Below are 19,463 nucleotides of genomic sequence, written 5' to 3' on the forward strand. Positions count from 1 at the left end.
CCAGAGCCAGCAGCTTGTCGTGCCAGGGAGAGGCTTGCCAAGGCACCCGCAGCCGGGCACCCCTTCCCACCCACAGACACCGGCCCCAGCGCTCATGGCTCAGTGCCGGCAACGCCAACGGGACCGGGGCCACAGAGCAGCTCCACACACGGGCCTGGCTCCCCGCAAGCAAGAGCCGGGCACCCGGCCCCTGTCTGAGGCCATATGGCGTGGTGGCCCGGCCATGCCGCAATGCCACAGCTCCTCCACCGTCCTGAAAAGCAAAAGCATTTTGTCGGCTGCTGCTTCTCCTTTTTGGCCCAGGAGCAGGATGAGCACATCCCCGCAGGCAGCAAATCCACGCTCTGCCGAAACGTGGTGCTGCAAGGGCTTTTCCACGCCGTGTCCCCCCGGGTGATGTCCTCATGGAACACCCACCCAGCCGCCCACACAGGTCCAGCACCATGCTCCTCCCTGGTATTGATGGGACCAGCCCGGTAACCATAACATTAAAATATCATTTGCAGCACAAATGAACCCTACCACCACCACCCCCGAATCGCTCCTCCCTCCTTCCACCACCCTCTTGCTGGAGGAAGATGCCCATGGATAGGCAAGGTCCACACCGAGAAGATGCCTGGCCACGGTCCCCGACGGCTGCAGTGGTGACAGGAGTGATGGCGCCCAGCCTCACGTGAAAGCAGCTGGGCGACCAGAGGGGGTTTTAAGGTTTCACTCTGAGTGAAACAAATGCCTTCTAGGCCCCAAATCAGGAAGCGAAAGCAGATGTCGCTCTGCAAAATAATCAATGGCAAACCCCAGGTTGCCTCCCACCCCTGACACCGCTTTCCATAACAGGCGGCTCAGCACCGGCACGCTCAGCAGCACGCTCGGCACTGCAGCAGAGACGGGGGAATCCAGATTTCAAAGAAATAAACTCATCTCTTGCCATCGCCACCCCATGACCGGAGGGAAGTCCAAGGCTGTAGGATTTCCCAGATGTGCTCTGCTCTCATCTCACTCGCTCTCAGCCACCAAAAAAAAAAATGGGGAGAGATAAAATAAAAAAAAACAACCCAAAGTGATGGAAACGCCTGATTCCAGGTCAGGAGGCAGCTGGGTTACCCCAAGCCAAGTGGGTCAGTCATGCTGTGGACCCTGAGCACCGGCAGCTCTGTGGCCCGTCGCTGGTGCCAGGCACCCACAGCAAGCCCCGGCCGGCGTCACACCGATCCTGGCACATCGGTTTGGTCCAGGCGTCCCAGACCTGGCAATAACCCAAGCGCAGCAACACATCCTGTGATCCCCGTGGCCTTTTGGAGGCACCTCAGCAATAATATGGGGCAGACAAAGCACCTCAAACCCTACAGCTGATGCAGACTAATGCTCCCCTCTGCACATAATAATAAATTAATTCCCATTTGCACGCCCGGAGCCAGAGGCTTTCCTGCCCCGCACGGATGCACAGGAGATGCTTGGGTTTCGGCAGGAGCTAAAGGAAACGGCTGTAAGATGAAAGCGAGGAATGAGAACAAAAATAAAAATGCCCTAAAAGCCAAGGGGGATCTCACGCTGCGGGCGAGGAGCTATAGGTAATGGCAACAAACCGCGACAGCTCGGAAAAATCACAGCTGCTGCTTTTTTACCCCTCCTGAAGTGATGCTATCAGTCCCCTGAGAATGAGAGCTCCCACCCTGCCAGCAAATCTGCTACATCCTCCTGCTTTCAGAGCATCGCATTTGGGAAGAGGCTAAAAATACCCCACAAAATTTATCAGCCTCAGCGCCGGGAGGCAGCCGGTGCCCTGTGCTGTGTGCCAGCCCATGGCACGGCTGGGGGACAGCCCAGCACAAGGGCTTGGTCTGGTGAGAAACTTCAAGGCTTTGAAAGGCTTTTCATTTCCCGTGGGAATGAGCTGGCGCTGGGTCCCACATGGCCACCACCCCAGCAGAGCCGCCTGGCACTGCTGCCGGGCTGTTTCGTAGCCGGCGGGGCTCTTTTTCTTCCTTTTCCTCCACTCTTTGGGACAACTGGACGAAAGCTTTATCCAGAATTCCTCTTTTAAGGAACTAGTTTTTGCCTATGGAAAAAGCAACATCAACGTCATACTGCTGATTCCCCCAGCAGCTCACACCCTGGCAGCAGTGCAGGCAGTACCAAAGCTCCCCGCTCACACAACTCAGGCCCTCCAGAGCACAGCTTTGTTATGGACCATCTGAGCACTTTTGACTTGCATCTGCTTTCTTAAAGTCCCTTCCCACCATGGAGCAAAGAGATCTTTCCTGCCATGCAAGCTTCAAACCCCACTACAGCAGGGCTGGTCTGCAGCATCCCTGTCTAGCGCTTTTTGGTCCAGCCACAATACGTGCTCCCTGCAATCTTTTGCCATCCTTCAAAAGCCAAGATTACAGGCACATTATATCATTGTGCTTTCCACAGATCTTCACAGCTCAATCACCAGGAGAAGCTCCTGGTCAGACACTTCAAGAGCAGAAGTATCTATTCCTTCTTCAAGCATCCTCTAAGCAGCCTTAAGCAAGTGTGTCCACTCCTGAGCAACCGTCTGTGCTGGCTTTTAGCATCGGTGCTTCCTCTGCTCCCCTTCCCAGCTGGCCTCACCAGCCCATCAGCCTCTCAATCACACAAGAAAGTGATGGCGAGCCAAATCGGACTTGACGTGCGTATCTAAAAATGGATGAATAGTAACGCCACCGTAGCAGCTCAAGGCAGTTTGTAGGCTGCGCCAAACCCAAGCCCTCCCACAGCCCACGCTCTCGCAGCTCCAGGGAACGGAGCAGCTCTTCAGAGGGGAGGGGAAGAGCGAAGGTGACAGGAGGAACCAGTCCAATTCCTATGCAAGCCCCATGGTTTTCTTTCCCCGGCTGATGGAAATAAACCTCTTACAGCCAGAACAGCTCCCTTTACCCTTCTCTCTCTGCAGCATCACCTCTCTGATGGCAATTAAATGTCTTCTGCTGTGCTGACCTCAGTGGAGGCAGGAGGAAGCCCTGCAGATCCTCTGGTGGGGCTCTCAGGGCTGAACCCTGCAGGGACCGAGCTCTGACCCTGCTCCAGCCAGCCCTGGGCAGTGACAATACCCCAGAAAGTAAAAGAGCTGGGAAGAAATGCTGGCACGTAGATGGGCTTTGCTAAAAATAGGGTCTGCTACAAAATAGGCAGAAAAATAGCTAAGCGTACCCATTTTGCAAACAGAATCAGCAAATGTATTCACTTTGCAAATTCAGCAACCGTATGTTGCCTGTTTTGTAGAATAGGCAAAACGCTTCCCTAAACTGAAAAATCCCCTCTCAAGGACACTGAATAAACCGGCTGGCAGAAATTCACCTATTTTGCATGACAGGCAACTTTACTGCAAGCCGTATTTTAAGAACGATGCTCTTGCAGCCTAGGTAAAACCTTTTCCCCCAGCTCCTCAATATTCACAATAGAGCGACTCACTCTAGATTTAGCGCAGTAACCAGCCGTTTCCACCAGAAAGCAGCTCCTGGGCAGTTCCCTTCTGGTTCCAATAAAACCACATCAAGCTTTGCAATCCCTGTTTTGAGGAAGGGAATATTGATCCGCTTCCCGCAACTGCAGAAGTGCTCAGCTGTGGCAGGCGAGGTGTCCTGAGCAGCACTGGCTGCCACACTGCATTGTGCTGAAGGTGAAAGCCCTGCAGCCCCTTGCTAAAAACCTGGAATAAGTTTTATCATGGAAAAGACTAAACAAACATGTATTCAGACACAAACGGGAGACACAACCATCCCTCTGAAGTACAAGATCTGTGGCTTTTGGAAGATTGCTACAAACCAGGGGGGGAAATGAAGCACAGGAAAGAAAAGGAGCATGCCTTTATTCACCATAAATCAGAAAATAATTTGATCTCTGGCTCAGAAATGTCTGTATTGAAAGCTGCTTTTGAAGGCAGAACCTTCAAACCACTTCCCAGGGCTGATTATTTTGCTTTTTTCCAACAATTCCTCCCAGCCGGAGCACTTCTGTCCAAAACCAGCACCAAAGATGCTCAGAAAACCTGCACCATTTGCAACTTCAGCCGCTAACGCCAGCATCTGAGCCTGCCCCAGAACAGAGACACCAAGTCAGGAACCAGGATTTACTCTTCCACGTAAAATGCGAACCCCTGCATCATGGGCTGAATCATCCTTCACAGAAAGACGCCACAAAATCCACCTTCCAGGTGGGGGCCAGGCTGTTGGTTGCTTCTGGCATTTCCCCTTCTGTGCTGCTTTCGCCTCCCAGCTCCCGCTGGCAACTACTGCAGGCAACTGTCAGTGCCAAAACCGTATAAATTCTGTAAATCCCACTTGAACTTTCTCCTCTATTTACTAGGGACTTGCAACAGATGCCTTCGAAGTCTCACAATAAACCCCACTTTCCACCTTACCTAACCAAGAACCATCTCCTTGAAGGACACTGCAACTATCTCACAGGCAAAGCTGCCTAGAAATGAACTAGCTGGGGCTTGATTTTTGTTTTATACCACAAATTCCTAGAACATCACTCTGTGGTCAGCTGGAAGAAGTCAGATCAGTCTTCAGACCATTTATTGGAAGCAGAGTCAGCTTGTTTCGCACCTCTCTTAGGGTTCAATTAGTCACAAAATAGACATTTATGCTGTGAATAGGCTCTCTAAGATCAATGAAGGGCTCCACTGTGATTAAGCCAACCCCGAGTGTTTGTTCTGTAGGGGGTACTTGCGGAGGGAGGTGCTGCCTGCAGTAGGATCGGGGACCTCTCCTTTACATCCAAGTTTTTTTAAGCATAAGAGATGCCACAGCAATGCAACAGGCAAAGTACTGAGCACCAGCACCTCTCTGCTGGAAAACATCCTTTTCTTTCTCGCATAATAAATTATGCTGCTTTATACATATAAAATAAGGTATAAGGGAATCACTTACCCACTGTTTGCGAGCATGATTTCTCCTCTTAAAGTACAAAATTAACTTTTTCCGCATTGCCTGGTTTCTGTGAAGAAGAAAAAAAAAAAAAAAAAAAAGAGATGAGATCCGATTAACGAGGCGGCTAAAATCCAATGCCTGGCTCTCCCCACTCCCAAAGGAGTTCGCAGCGCAGTTTCCACCTTAACTCGGAATTGCATCAACTTCAGAGCAGCAAATGTGGTTATCTGGGGATCTCGCACCAGCTTAGAGAAAGACCAGCAAACCCTCTGACACAAGGAACTTCACCCACATCTGTTGGTAAAACCAGGACTAAGGTTGAGCACTAAATTCATAAGACCCCAATTCTTCAAACTTTTATCGTGTGCTCAGCACTGAACACGGGCAGACGTTCACCTCTGCATTTACCAGTGGGCCAGGCTGTTTCTTGATTATTTTTACATTTTGATCTGCAAAAATCCAATGGGGTCCCAAGAGTTGGGGGGCTCAGGCCGAGCTCTGCATGGTGGGAGGTGGCTCCCCCCAGCACCCCCCCGAGCAGAGGCCACCCTGAGCCGCCCCAGTCCCCAGGGCCAGCAGCGAGGGAACTGTCAGTGCACACACACGCTTGCAAGGGGTTATTCACCCCCAGGCTCCGAGGCGCTGATAAGGAGGCAGGATTGCAGCAGGGCTTGCAGCACATATCTCCTAACCTCTTGCTTTCTTGGAGCCGTGCCTAACAAAGCTGCAAACAAACCAGCCAGGAAAGTTCAGCCGCTTGCAGAATTGGGACCTCAAGAGAGAAACTAGCCACTGCAACCACAACCAACCCGGCGTCTGCCCAGACACCCCCCTGGTTTTTTCTTCTTCTTTCTACTTTCTAAAGACAGCATGAAATAATTGCTCAAAGAGAAGCAGCGCCAAAGCAGCAAGGAGCTGGAAGGGCTGCACGAGCTCCCAGAGTCTGCACGAACCCAAGAGCAACTCCTGCAGTTGTTCCTGTTACTAATACTCACAGCAATAAAATCTCTAGGTAAAAGGTAGAGACCAGGGGCAAAGGAGTTTCCTTAAGTCTTTTATCCCGATTAAAGGCAGAGCTGCAGTGCGTAATTACTGATCAGGAGCTTAACAGTCTTATGTAGGCATGTTCTGCAGGATTTAGCAGAATGAAAAGACACCGTCGCGGCTTCCTCATTCCCCTCCCTGCCTCGTCCCCTGACTAGTGGGGACGGAAAAAAAAAAGAAAAAAGCCAACCATAAATCCCTAAAGCTAATCAGCAACAAAAGACACCATTTGGGAAGGGGCAGAGGATCCCGCTCGCTTAGTGGGAGGATTGGGGGCAGTCCTGGCTTAATTTGGGGATGGAGAGCATCCCAGAAAGCATCCACATTTTTCACTACTCAAACTCCCTTTTCGCTACATCACTAAAACCATGCGTGGGCACATATGGGGAGTGGCAGCGACCCCGCAGCATGCGCTGTCCTGTGGACCCCAGGTCCCTCCAGCCCACCGCCAAGGCTGCACCTCTGCTCCGGCGGTGTGCCGGGGGACCCCAGCCCACCTGCACGAGGGGACATGGAGCAGGGCCTGAGGGCACCACTGCAACACTGGCACCCAATCATTAGTGGATTTATTTAGGACAGCAGTTCCTTGGGTGTGGGGTCTCTAACCACCACTACCTCCAAGATCAAGCATAGCTGCTAGAGGAAAGGTAGCAGGATTTGGGACAGGGATCATTTCTTCTCCAGCACCCCACAGCCACCCTCAGCTTTGTGGCCTCTTTAGTTTCCCAAGGAAGAAACACATCAGGCTTGACTCTTGGTCCTAATAGTACCATTCACATTTTGTAACCTTCTGTTCTCCCCTTGTAATTAGTTACCAGAGGTATGGGATACACGCAGAGCCCCCGAACACTGCCTGAGCTGCACTACATCTTCATTCCCTTTGACTTTGCCTTGAACACTTTGGTGCAAAAATAGACCTTGATTTCCAAGGCAGCGCTAGCAAGTGGCACTTGTAACTCCTCCTACAAACGGAAAACACCAGCTACCAGCTGGGAACAGACTCCAGTATCCCCAGCTCAAGCCACTGGCAGGTAGAGGCACACAGCCCCAAATGCCCATGCACTCCCACTTCCAGGCAGCACCAGCATCGGCAGAAAGCACAGCCAAGAGACAGGGCTGAAGGTTCCTGCAGAGCAGACGCTTGGATTCAGAAAGGTTTTCTGAGCAAGAGCTTGAATATCAAGCCACGTCCTTTGATTCTGTTTCAGAAATCAAAGTGGCATTGATCACTGGGGGGGGGGGGGGGGAACGGGGGAGAAATCTAATAAATCCATGCACGGGGCACCTTCTGCCTTTGCTCTTTTTTGATGGCATGTTTACAAAGGACCCGCTGTTTTTCTGGGCTGCACTGCGAAGACCAGAGGCCACCTCATTAGATATATTAAGAAACATTACTGCCAAAGGCTTCTCCCTGTTGGATCACACAACGCCACTGTCTTTTGTTTGTGTCTCTGGTGCATCCACTGAAGAGCCTCCAAGAGGGTTGCAGGCTACTGGCTGAGCTAAACCTCACCGCTCACCTCAGTGCAAACAACATTCACTTGCCTTTAAAAATCAGGGAAACTGAGGCACGGGGCTGCAGTGATGCCTGCCTGCTTGTGCAGGGAGGGAGGCATGAGAAATGAGTGGGGCTGCGCTGTGCCGAATGCTCCGGAGCATCCACCTCCGGACGCACAGGTGAGGTCGGTCCAGCAGCATCCAGCACCCATTTGCCAGCCCTGCACACCAGGCGCTCCTCTGCCCACCCGCAGGCTCTCCTCCCGACGGAGCCCCGGATCCTCACATGCTCTCGCGTCCCTTTGCATCGCACACGGTGAGCTTTCGTCACCGGCTCCAGCGCCATGTGGTACTGCAGCGGGCAGCATTCCTCCTGCAGAGACCCCGTCGGATGGATTTCCTTCCAAGGCTTCAGCTCTGCACAAACAAGCTCCGACGGGAGACTGTGCCCAAAAGACACATTCTCCTTGTTTGTTTGTTTGTTTATTCCAATTCTGATGGAAACTCTAACACTGGGAAACCGCTGGGGTGATGCTAATGACAATCACTTGTGGGATGGCCCCCAGCAAAGGGTCATGGATTGTCCCTGGGGGTCAGCACAGCTAAATCAACCCCTGCCCTCCCCCACACCAGCCTGGGTGACATCCAGCAACAACGTGGGGCTTTGACATGCTGCTGCTGGATCTGCTGCACAAGTTATCAGGACACAGGAGAGTAAATGAAGAAAATTAGCAGCTCTTACGCAGCTGATGGGTTGCCTTGAGTTTTGCATCACGGCTGACCTTGAAAGTGCTAATACAGGCAAAGACTTAATGGCTCTGCAGCTGCAAAAATCAGGAATGCCTTGAAAGCCAGCATATGTTTACCACCACAAAGGCTGAAGTAATCAAAGAGTGGAAGGATTAAAAACAACAACAAAACCCCTCATGCCCTCAATGTTTTTGCCACTTTTTTTTTTTTTTTTTTTGCATAAGGTCAACCTTTCAAAGGTTAATACAATCTTGGTAAATATAAATAGGCTTCACAGTTTATCTTGCTACATGTACTGCTGTTACTTAGAAACCATTTGCAGAGAGGTTAATTCAGGCCACATGTCTCCAAAGCACACGCTGTGCTCCCTGGGCAAATCAAAGAGCCAAACTCAACTGCTGCAGCACAGGCGGCGAAGGTAAGGGCCGTCTGCTGGGACTCCTGCACAGAAATAACCAGCGTGGAGCAGCACGTGGGAAAGGTCGCTCTTGCAACACGCCAACCCTCCTTCATCATCCTTGTCGGCAGCCTGAATCCTTGCAGCTCCCTGCCTGCAGTTTGCTGGGGCAAAAGAAAAGCGTCACAGATGGAGACCTGAACCACACAGCCTCCTCCTCCACGGGGTGAAGAAATCAGGCAGTTCACAGGCAGAAGGAATGGAGGCTCCTTAGATAAAGCAACAGTGACTCTTGTGGACAGTTTTAAGTATTGCTGGGCTGGCACATCCCACACCACGCTGGGTCGGCAGGATATGCAAGTTCCCTGCCCTGTCCTTGGCCGTGCCCCACGCAGCTGCTAAGGCAGGGCAGGGGCAGGCTGGGATGGACCCAGCGAGACACGGAGCCTGGCCAGCTTCTGGCGAGCTGGTGTTCGGGGCCTGCCAGATGGCACATCCTCATCCTTGTGGTCAACAATTCATCTAATCTCTGCTGGAGCCCATCCGCATTTCTGCCCTCCCCGCGGCCGTGAGCTCCACAGCTCCCTGGTATGCTTATGGGGAAAGACCTTCCTTCTGGTGGGCTCTCAGCTTCACGTACCCTCCCCCAGCACCGGCTGCAATGACATGGTCAATACGCATTTCCCACTCGCCTACTTCAGCGCAGCCCCAGTCTAACGCTTCCCTCTGAAGGCAGCTCTTCTCCAAGGTGAGGACACCATGTCCGGTTACCTTCTCCATGCCAAAAGCTATTCCAGCCCTTTGGTCACCAGAGGAGCTTTCCCTGCACCTTCTTTGCTCCTCTGCAGGGATGGGGGAGACCAGCCAGGGCAGGTCATGCAGCCACCACAGCCTTCTCCAGAGAGACGCTGACCTTGTGAGCTTCTGCAGACCCCAGGCACAGAGTCACCTCCAGACAGTCCCCAAAATGGGGGGTCTTGGCCACACTCGGGGAGATGCAGCCTTGCGCTGGGAACTCAGAGCTTCTGCTCTTCTCAACTGCTCTGCAAATGCCTTGAAGATTTCTGTCCTTGCTGCTGGTGAACTAACCCAGTGATGATCTCCTTCCATCATCCCTGCGGGGCAAAGGTAAGCCGAACCTGCCACCGAGGCTGTGGGCGATTCGGGGTTTTTCCCACATCAGAGGCCCATTTGTTTGCAGTCCGGGGTGGCAGAGTCTCTCAGGAGCAACAGATCCCCCGCTTTAGGGGCTAGGTATCAACTGGACGAGTGCAGCAAGAGCCCCAGTACCAGGTACCAGCCTGAAATGGGGCACGACCCAGGTGGGGAGCCTGGGGCAGCCCCACCAGTCCCCAGCACTTTCCCCACAAGCACCAGCAGGCAGGAGGAGGAAACAGAGATCAAACAAGGTAAACCAGACTCAAAACTCGATGTTTGATTGTCATCTGCCACCAGCACAGGAAGTAGGATTCAAATACTACCAATAATTTTGGGTGTGATTCTGCAAGAGCTTTTTGTCCTTGCATAACTCATCCTCATCCCACAGTCCCACTGACCTACCTGGTGAGCCCCACACCTGAGTGTGGTTCTCAGAGCCAGCCTCCAAACCACTGAGTGAAATACATCTCCCACTCTGAGCAAAGCAAAGGGAGCCCTGTGGGAGCAGTCGCTTCCACCTCAACTGGTTTGGCGCAAGGTTGCTTTTGTATTTTGGCGTTCACAATGGAGCCAGTGAAGGAGAGCACCCGTAACTCTGACTTTTGAGTTACTTGGCTTAGGTCCACATGAATGACTTGGCTACAATCCTTCCGGAGGCTGCGATCTTAAAAGGATGTGCACGCACACATGCGTGTCGGTGCTGGTGTGTACACACATGTGGACACTGCCAAAGCCCTGGGATAAGGCTCTCAAGGATACAAAGAGCCAATGCACTGCAGCACACCTGGCCGAGCCTGCCCACAGAGACCTTCAGCCGGTGCAAGATGAGATGAAAGGAAGTTTGCTATTTGATCAAAACTAATCAGGGGTATTTAATTACACAGGAACGTCTTTCATCAAACAGCCAGTGCAAACAAAGTAGGGATCAAGCCTGCAAAGAGCGATGGGAAGGAGGCAGCGAGCAGCTGGCAAAGCCATTGTACAACGAGATTGATCATGCAGGCAAGGGTCGGAAACGGAGGAGCCTCCTGGCAACTCCAGCCAAACAAAGCGCTGCCAGCGAGACTGGAGATCTGCAAACCACGGGACCCGAGGAGCACAGCAAGAACGCTCCAAGGTGAAACCAGCCAAGAGACAACAGAGAGCGTACAGAAACAGCTGTGTCCCCCCAGGTACACTGGCTCCTGTGTATCGCTGGTGCCAGGATCCCAAGCCGTAGCTCAGGGTAGTCACCAATTCCCTACCCCTCTAGCTGCAAGACGCCCTGCAGAGAGGACAGGGAGCAGGTCATCCTGTTCACGGGTCATTGCACTCATTCATTTCCTTGCTCTGAAACGGCCAGAGCACTCAGCTCCAGCTGGTAATACACTGTAACCTATTAACCTCAAGGCAGGGCACGTTCCTGGAAAGCCAGCTGTTCAGAGCAGTTTCGTTGCAATATCCAGAAACACTTTCTGGGGAAGAAAAGCAAAGCAGATCTTCAATTAATTTACCCCAGAGCCCTTGAGCATTGGGATGGACTAAACCCCCAGCACCTTTAGTGCCTCTGAGAACAGAGTGGCAGAGGTCCATAACTCTGGATGTACATTCAGGCAGGCTGTGTTTGTGCCCAGAAACACTCAAGAGAAAGAAGCCATCCGGAGGTCTCCCAGCTTCTCGAATCATGTCCTCGGCAAGTCCAAAACGCATTCAGCTCTGGAGGTCCAAAGTCGTCACTATAATTCACGAAAAAGTTTGCGCTGCTAATTCACCTGGTGGTTCACACACTGAGGCCAGTGAGATGCTTGTGCTCCAAGGAGGTAATGCCTTGGCAAACACGGGTGCCTTGTTATCAGAGCCTGCCCTGGCCAGACCCCCAGCACAGCCTGTCCAGGTCCCTGTGGTGCCATCTCCTTGTGAAGACGTTCCCACTGAAATGCTCAAGTGACTCCCTTGGGCAGCAATAACATCCACAACCACAGTTCTTAACATCAGATGGGAAATTCATGTCCACCTCCTTTAGCACCTATGAGCTTAGGACCAAAATAAGACAAGTGCAAGTGCAGAAGCACTTCTGGCCATCAGTCAGGCACCTATCCTACACCTCTGCCTTCCCTTGAAGCCCAAGATGACATTGCAAGCTGAAGCGTTGCAAGATAGTCCACCCCAAACCAGTATTTGGCTTTTCACTGGCAAGAGAAAGAAGCAGAAGGTTGCAGCGTGTGTCTCCATTATTTAGTAATTCATCACAAGGTAATACTTCTGCCCTAGTGCATGCCAACAGAGAATAAAAGAGATGAGAAACCTTGAATGGGATGAGCAGGGAGCTGCTAGGTGAATTTCTAATGAGGAAAACAATCTACAAGCACTAATAAAAAGACCTGAAAGAGAATGCATTAGTAATGACAGGGTTTGGAAGAGCATTTGTGTTACATGTCAGGCTTCGATTATGAATTTAGAGGCAATCCAGTGCTACTAAAACGCTTAAACAGCCAGTAATGAAAAGATGACTTAAATTTTCAAAAGTGACAAGTGATTTGGAAAGCTGTAGTTGTTAAGATTTTCAGAAGAAAGCGGTTCTGCTCCTTGCTCTTTTAGGAGAAGGTGGAGGGGTGGGAGGCATTTCAAAAAGAAAAAGATATTCAGAAACCCCTAAACCTCTCTGAAAATCCTGACTTCAGATTTTGATTCTGCAGAGGCAAAGCATCCCCCCCCCCCAAAAAGCTATCAGCTGCAGACAGCAACCCAGATGTGCAAATATTAACAGTACACACAGCTTTATTGCTGCTGGATTTGGACGTGCAAGAAACCCAGAATCACACAAAGCTCTTGATCTGTTTTAACTGTACACTCAGACCCTGGTTCTCCGACACCTCTCCAAGCATCTCAGGGGGATGCAACCTAGTTTCAACCCCAACATTGCTGAATTTCAGTGTAAAAGCAAGGAGAAGCTCTTGAAGGGAAGGTTTAAAGCAAACCCTGTGAACAACACCTTGCACGTACTTACCCTGGGCTTTTCAGTTTTCCTTTTGTGTGCTTTTTCAAGGCTCAGAAGCTCATATTTTGCTTTCAAACACAAATCCCACAGACTATGACTTCAAGATGACTGCTTCGGGAAAGGAGGGAGGAGAGTCCTACCAGGCTGTTTTTCATGGCTCACCGAGCAGGAATCTCCTGCCATAGAGATGAAGGCTCCCTCAGAGAATATCTCTCCAGGTAGACAGCAGGTAATTGATCCTGCTCATGTGAACAACATCTTGTCATTTTTCAAACACTTGGAGGAAAGAAGGTTAATATCTTTGGTGCCAGGGGTCTGGAAAATATGCAAAATCACTATCACGGCAGGGTAGGAAGAGCAGCTCTCATCCTTGTACATCCAGCTGGCAAAACGCTGAAGTAAGAGACCTAGACCAAATGCACTGGTGCTTAACTGGTGCACAAGTAAGTGTCCTCTGCGTTTGTTGCTGTATTTCAGCAAAATCTAAATAAAGGGGTCTTTGCAACCTCCTCAACTGATGCAGAATCATTCAAGTGGCCTCCAGTTGTGTTCAGAGCTGCAACACATCTTGAAGGAAACTGTCAGTCCATTGCAAAGCCAAAAAATTCACACCTTGAAAAACAACAAGGACCAAGCTAGCTATGGGGGAAAAGCTCAGATAAGGGCGCTAAATGCCATCTTGCTCTCTCCTTCCTTGATGAGAGAGTGGCAGAGCCTTTCCCTCCAACAAAGCAGGTATTTCAAACAGAAAGGACACAGTCCCATCAAAGGTAGGTCAAGTCTTTGGCACAAACCACTCAGCGGTGCCTTGGATCACGCGGCAGATGTAGCATACAAAATTAACCATGTTTGCTCAAAGCCTGCACTTGCAGGTGAACCAAAGGGACCCAAGCAGACGGGTAACAGCACAGCGAGGCAGCTAAATAGGACTTAAAAGCTTTTGAAGCTGCAAACACTGGAATGAACTGGGGCATGAAATTAATTTTAACTGTACTGAATAGGAGACAGGCCATAAAACTCCACGAAAATAAGAGACCGGTAACATTTTAGTAAGAGTAGAAATTCTCCCCGTAACTCCCCAGTCAGCTCTATTAGCATAAGTGACTCATCCCAACTGAAAAGCAAAGCAAACAAGCAGGAAGAATTGAACTAGTGTTGCAAGGCGGAGAGTATCGCTGTAGAGAAATCGAGGAATCCTGGCTTTCTGATATTCAAATGCCTTCCCACTGACACTTGCAAACATTCAACTGAGAAAAAAAATCCACCCTAGGAAATGTTTAAAAAGAAGAAAAAAGGTATTTGTGAATAGTAACAGCCTGGCCATCCTCCTGTGCCCAGGTATGACGCTCCAAACCAGCTTCATGCGGGAGCAGTTTCTATTTAACACAACAGAGCCAGCATGCAATGAGGTTTTGTGGACAGAATCACAACCTAGATGATTTTCCAGCAACGTGCCAAAAGACTTTTTCAGCATGGCTAAATCTGTGTAGGGGGAAGTTGTTCAGAAGAATCTGCATCCAATTACACCTTGGCAAAAATATAACCTGTGGTGTCCTGGCAGTTGTCCTTCTGGTGCTCTAACGCATCTGGCTGACGTCTCCCAGCACCCTGATGATTTACTTGATCTCTTACCGAAAAAGCCACCTCCAGGCTACGGAGCGGAAGCTGCTCTTCTAGAGCAGAAGGCACAAACATATTAAGAACGAGAAAGAACAAAAAATATCTTCAAATGCAGCCTGCAGAGAACTTGTAGGTGGGATTTGAACATCCAAGCATGATTTGGTCAAAACGGAGAAGTTTAATACCTTTTCCTTTTGTTCAAATGACCCCGAATTATCTCCTTGGAAGAATCACTGAAATCTTGATTTTTTTTATCTGCCTCCCAACCATCCGAATGTCCTTTCATGTGCAGCAGGGACCCAAGAGATGGGAGAACAGGACACACCAATTTCTCTGCATGTCCATCAACAAGTAGCAAAGTGCAGTTCAGACCCCAGGACCTCTGAGACAGACCAACGGTCAAAAGCAGCAAACATCTGGAGCCCAGATCGCTCAAGGGCCTTTCGCTGACCTAGATCCGTAAATGCATTTGGCTGGCATCAATAACCAGCTGAAGGCAGCTAATTGCGAGGTTTCTGGAAGGAGGAGACCGAGGCTTTTCATTAAAATGTGTGGTTTCCTTCCCATATTTTTGCAGCATTAATCACAGTGAACATTAACCCCAAGCCTGCCCGCTCCAACCTCTCCTTGGGCTATCACCACCACCACTACAACTGCACGGGAGGACTGCCTGCTGCCCGGTATTGGGATAACCCTATGGATGCCTACAAGGGAAAGGATGGAGAGGAGCGCCTGCTCTGATGGCATGCGAAGTTGGTTTGACGGGGCTTCACATCTCATTACCAGTTTCGCTCCTGACCTGCGCAGTCAGCTCCCTCTCATTTGCGCCCGTCTTTCAGGCGGCAACCAAGGACAGGAAATCATTTAAATCACAGGAAAAATGTGATCACAAACCCACAAATATTGGCAGGGGAATGGAGAGTGGGTGAAGCACCTGGATCTACTTTCAACTCATTCTTTCAAGGACAAAACTACTGATCAGCTCAAAATTGCCACCTTCAACGCAGGCAGCGTGTCCGCCAAAGACAACAGCCAGAGGGCTGAAATGACAGGAGACCCAGGCCAAAGCACATGCGTGTCAAAACCCTGGGCAGTCTTTGCCCAAGACTTGCCGCAATGTCTGCCAAGCTCGAATGATGGGGGGTAAATGCCTTGCCAACACAAGGCACAAAGGAAACGTCTGGAAGCAGAAAGCTATCAGGATATCTCAGCTGCAGGAAAAGCCATCATTTCCCACTGACTTCTCCATCTGCTTGCCCTCCCCACCCACACCCAGGAGATGATGCTCCCCTGCCCCAGAGGTGCACGGCACAGCAGCACCTTGGGTTTATGCACAGCACCCAGGCCAACGTCAAGTACCCGAACGCAACCCTCGCGTTTATGGTGCTAGCGCCCAGCGCTGGCAGTGAGGTCGCTTGGGGACCTGCTGAGCCCTCTGGGAACCAAAGGGCTCGGGGTGACTCTGGGGTTTGAATGTTTTACAGTGAGTTTGTTGCCTGGATGACACAGGAAGCCTTGGGTGGAGCAGGAACCGAGTGAGGCCGGGCAGTGAGCGGCTGGGTCACGCCACCAAACCCTCCTCCTCCCTGCAGCCCGTGGGGACGGAGAGCACCTAAACATCGCCAGCACCTACCATGCTCCCCTGCAGCAGAGCAGAACAGCAGAGGTACGTTAACGCTTTCCCTATAATTCCCCTACCATCAATTAACATACTGCTGAAAAGCAAAAGATTATTAACTTTTGTTAATAGATTATTAAAGATGATTATCGCCAGCTGACCGAGCCCATACCAAAATAGACGCGCTGCAGGCAGCTCAGAGCAATCATCAGTTCATTCAAGGCAGATGAAAGTTTCAGATCTGGTTTGACTATTTAAGTTTCCAACAATAATCACAATTATCGCTATTCTCATTATCTGTTATATTTCTTCTGTGTTCAGGAAGTCACTGTGGTTATTAAGTGCAGGTTGATGATTAAATCGTGTATTGAGGTGATAAGTCAAATTAGATGATTGCTAAGTCTCGGTAAGTATCTTTGAAATAACCAGTTGTTATTAGACATTCAAGAGGTGTTTCATGAAAATCTAATTGTAATTGCAACTTTTCATTTTACCTCATCTTTCCCGCATGCAAACACACATGGGCTGGCAGCTGATTTCATACTTCAGTATGCGTGAAACACAGAAGAAAGCACCCAAGGTGAGTGCTCTCTGGGAAAACGCCAAGAGACCGGACAGGACTCGCATCCACCCTCCCAAGAAAACCAAAACAGCACCTTCAGCATCCCTCTGAATCTATGGCTCCCAACTGCTGGGCTCCTGGAGCTGCTCCTAGAGCTGGTTTGTGCTTCAGCACCCAGAGCAGCGAAACACCAGCTCTAAAAGGATGCTCGCAATTCCTTGGCAGCTTTAATCAGGGTCTGGGAGCGAGCTAGCATTCCTCCCGCTCCAGCCTAATGCCCAACCTGACATTTAAAATAGCCTTTATTGCCACATACTTACATTTTAATGTTTTCATGGTATTGCCTGGTGTCTGAAGGCTGGTTGTATAATGGCTGAAATAAATAAGAAAAATGAAGGCATAAATGGTACGGTCTGACATTTAGAAACTTAAGCCCGTCAGAAGCGCTGCCGCCTCGGTGCAGGTTCCCATCTCCCTGAGCTGTGCCAGCCCAGGCGCCCGTCCCCGCACGCCCCAGTCCGCCCATCTCCCCCAGCCCCACTCCCCAGCCATACTGGAGACTGCTGGCTCCCGGCGGCGCCGCTCGAGTCACGGTGCATCCCGGCTCAGCCCGTGGGAGGGCAGGCAGCGCTCGAGCGAGCTGGCTCAGAACAAGCAATTTGCGACGTAATCCACATAAACACGGCACGGCGGAGTACGTGGTTGTTATTCACTGATTGAAAAACGCAGTGCGCTTTGGAACATATGACACGGGGGAGGCGAGGGGGAAAGGGGGCTTGGGGAGCGGGAAGAGACAGTCTGTGTGCTGCAAATTGTTATGTCTACGCGGCAAAAGCCTGCCTGAGCTCTCCCAGGGAGCCAAGCGCAGGCAACTGCAGGCAGGACAAGTCTTCGCCCCCATGGTTTCCAGCAACACCAGGGGCAGGTTGGCCCCCGGGCACGTCGCTGCAGTCCCCCAGCACCCATGTGTAGGGCGATGCTCTTGTCCATCCCTCAGGAGGGGCACTGGGCTCCGGCAGGACAAGTGTTTTGCCCAGGGTTGCCCTCTGGAGAGCGCAGTGACCATGGCTGTCTTCAGCACCAGATGGGAGCACCCACCATGGAGCTGCTCTGCTCCCTGCACCCTCAGTGGAGACGTGTCAGGGCCCTCCACGGCGAGTCAGGAGAGCTGGATCCATCCCTGGCCACCTTCAGCCAGTCACTGCCCTCGTTACCTCTCCCTTCCCATCCGCAGGGTGATATACCCTCGGGGAACCTGCCACAATACAGGGTCCCACCTCTGGCAGGGAGAGGTGCCACAGAGACCACGCTTGATCCCACCCATTGTGATTAACAGCTCAGGCCGTGCTCCAGGAGCTGCCACCAGTTATGTCCGTGTAAGAAGGCTGACAGGGTGCTCAGGATTAAGCCCTTCAATGCTCTTCTAGTCATTGGCAAAGTTGGTGTGAACATGTCCAAGACTGTGCTAATCAAAAGCTTGCCATGGCCCAACCATCATCTGCAACTGGGCGCCTAACGAGCACAGCTCCTGTCCAACCACAGAAACATCACCCAAGTTTTCAAGCAGTTCATCCACAAACTTTCACCGAATCAGCTGTGAGCAATCTAAAATCTATGGCCAAACACAGGGAGGGGGATGCATGATGGCCAGGTGCTGGTTGAAGGCAGCATCCTGGCCATGGCTACGTACAAACCAGCTCACCTTCCTACTGTGGTCATATGGCTGAGGCTACACTCTGGGTCCTCTCAGTCTCATCTCAGATTAAACATAGGAAAAGGGCAAAACATCTGCTGAACATCTGCTCAACCAGGTAAGCAGCACTGGAGAGGACAGGACCTGCAAACACAGGTGGGTCCCTTTCTCCTCCAGTTTAAAGGTGTTATTCTCACCTCCTCCACAGTATCTCCCCACCACAGGTGCTTGGCAAAGCAGCTTGTTTTTTCCACACAGCCAGCCTGTCTCTACTGCTCTGTAAAAAACAGATACTGCCTCACCTCTCCCCCTGCCACACACCGGGACAGCCACATTGATCTGCACAGAAAGGAGACTGGGTGTAGCTCTCCCTACTCTCTGCAGCCCATCACCACTACATCTTGGCATCAGTAGGTCATCAGCTTCTTTTTCTGGCTGCCCTTGGACATGTACCTCTTTGCTGGGAAAGCACACATAACCCCCATGTGGAAGAGGCATGCAGAGGAGCCCAGGCAGACAGACGTGGCAAGATGAACCGCCACGTCCCAGGAGGACTGCGGGGCTGCCAGCAGTGTTTGGGCATCTCTTACCCTGCAAGGGGATGGCAGGCTGCAAGTCTGCCAGGAGACACCTGCAAGGAGACACCCAGCCACCTTGTGCTGACAGCGCCAGGGCAGATGAGAGGGACAAGCAGGTCCCCCAGAAGATGACATGTTCTCAGTGGTGTCCCTTCCCCAGGGGTATTTCTATTATGAATCCTCTTAGATCTGCTGGTCTGACTCCAGGCTCAGAGCTGGCTGTGCACTTCACGCTTGGAAAGCTCAGAGGAACACAGACATCTGTCTCATCACGTAGCTCGAGAGAGGCAGGTCTGCGCCATGGAGGGAAAAAAATCAAGCCGTGGCTCTGGAGCATCACGTCCACAGTCACCCTGGAAAGGCTCAACTGGAGGAACTGCTGGAACTGCTGGGCGGCCTTGACCAGCGACTGCCTCTTGGAAGAGGACTGCAAGACCTGGAAATACTGATAAATAAAAGTGCCTCTCTTCCCTCTGTGCTCATGAAAATCAAAGCAAAGAAGCTGGCCTGTGGTGAGCCAGAGAGACCTTCTTCCTGGGAGAAGGCGGTGGAGTAAACATTTTGGTTTGCACCTGGGTTAGGAGATGCTCATGTGCACATGGACATCACGGATGCCCTGATGCCACTCAGCTCACCGAAGGCTGCTGATGCTTTTCTGCTACTACTTA

The 19,463-nt window shown here is 51.2% G+C and overlaps 1 protein-coding gene across 17 annotated transcripts in view; it reads right to left on the minus strand.

Moving 5' to 3' along the window:
- The window catches only part of NCOR2 (nuclear receptor corepressor 2), a 260,465-nt gene that overhangs the window by 94,023 nt on the left and 146,979 nt on the right, over window positions 1–19,463 (minus strand). For all 17 annotated transcript variants that reach the window (XM_052798060.1, XM_052798068.1, XM_052798067.1 and 14 more), the window contains 2 exons: window positions 16,845–16,897; window positions 4,902–4,968 (listed from right to left, as the gene is read on the minus strand). In XM_052798060.1, coding sequence (XP_052654020.1) covers window positions 4,902–4,968; window positions 16,845–16,897 — 120 coding nt within the window. The remainder of the gene's footprint in view (window positions 1–4,901; window positions 4,969–16,844; window positions 16,898–19,463) is intronic.

This window comes from Harpia harpyja, chromosome 9 (assembly GCF_026419915.1).
Source record: "Harpia harpyja isolate bHarHar1 chromosome 9, bHarHar1 primary haplotype, whole genome shotgun sequence".
In the NCBI taxonomy this organism is placed as follows: Eukaryota; Metazoa; Chordata; class Aves; order Accipitriformes; family Accipitridae; genus Harpia; species Harpia harpyja.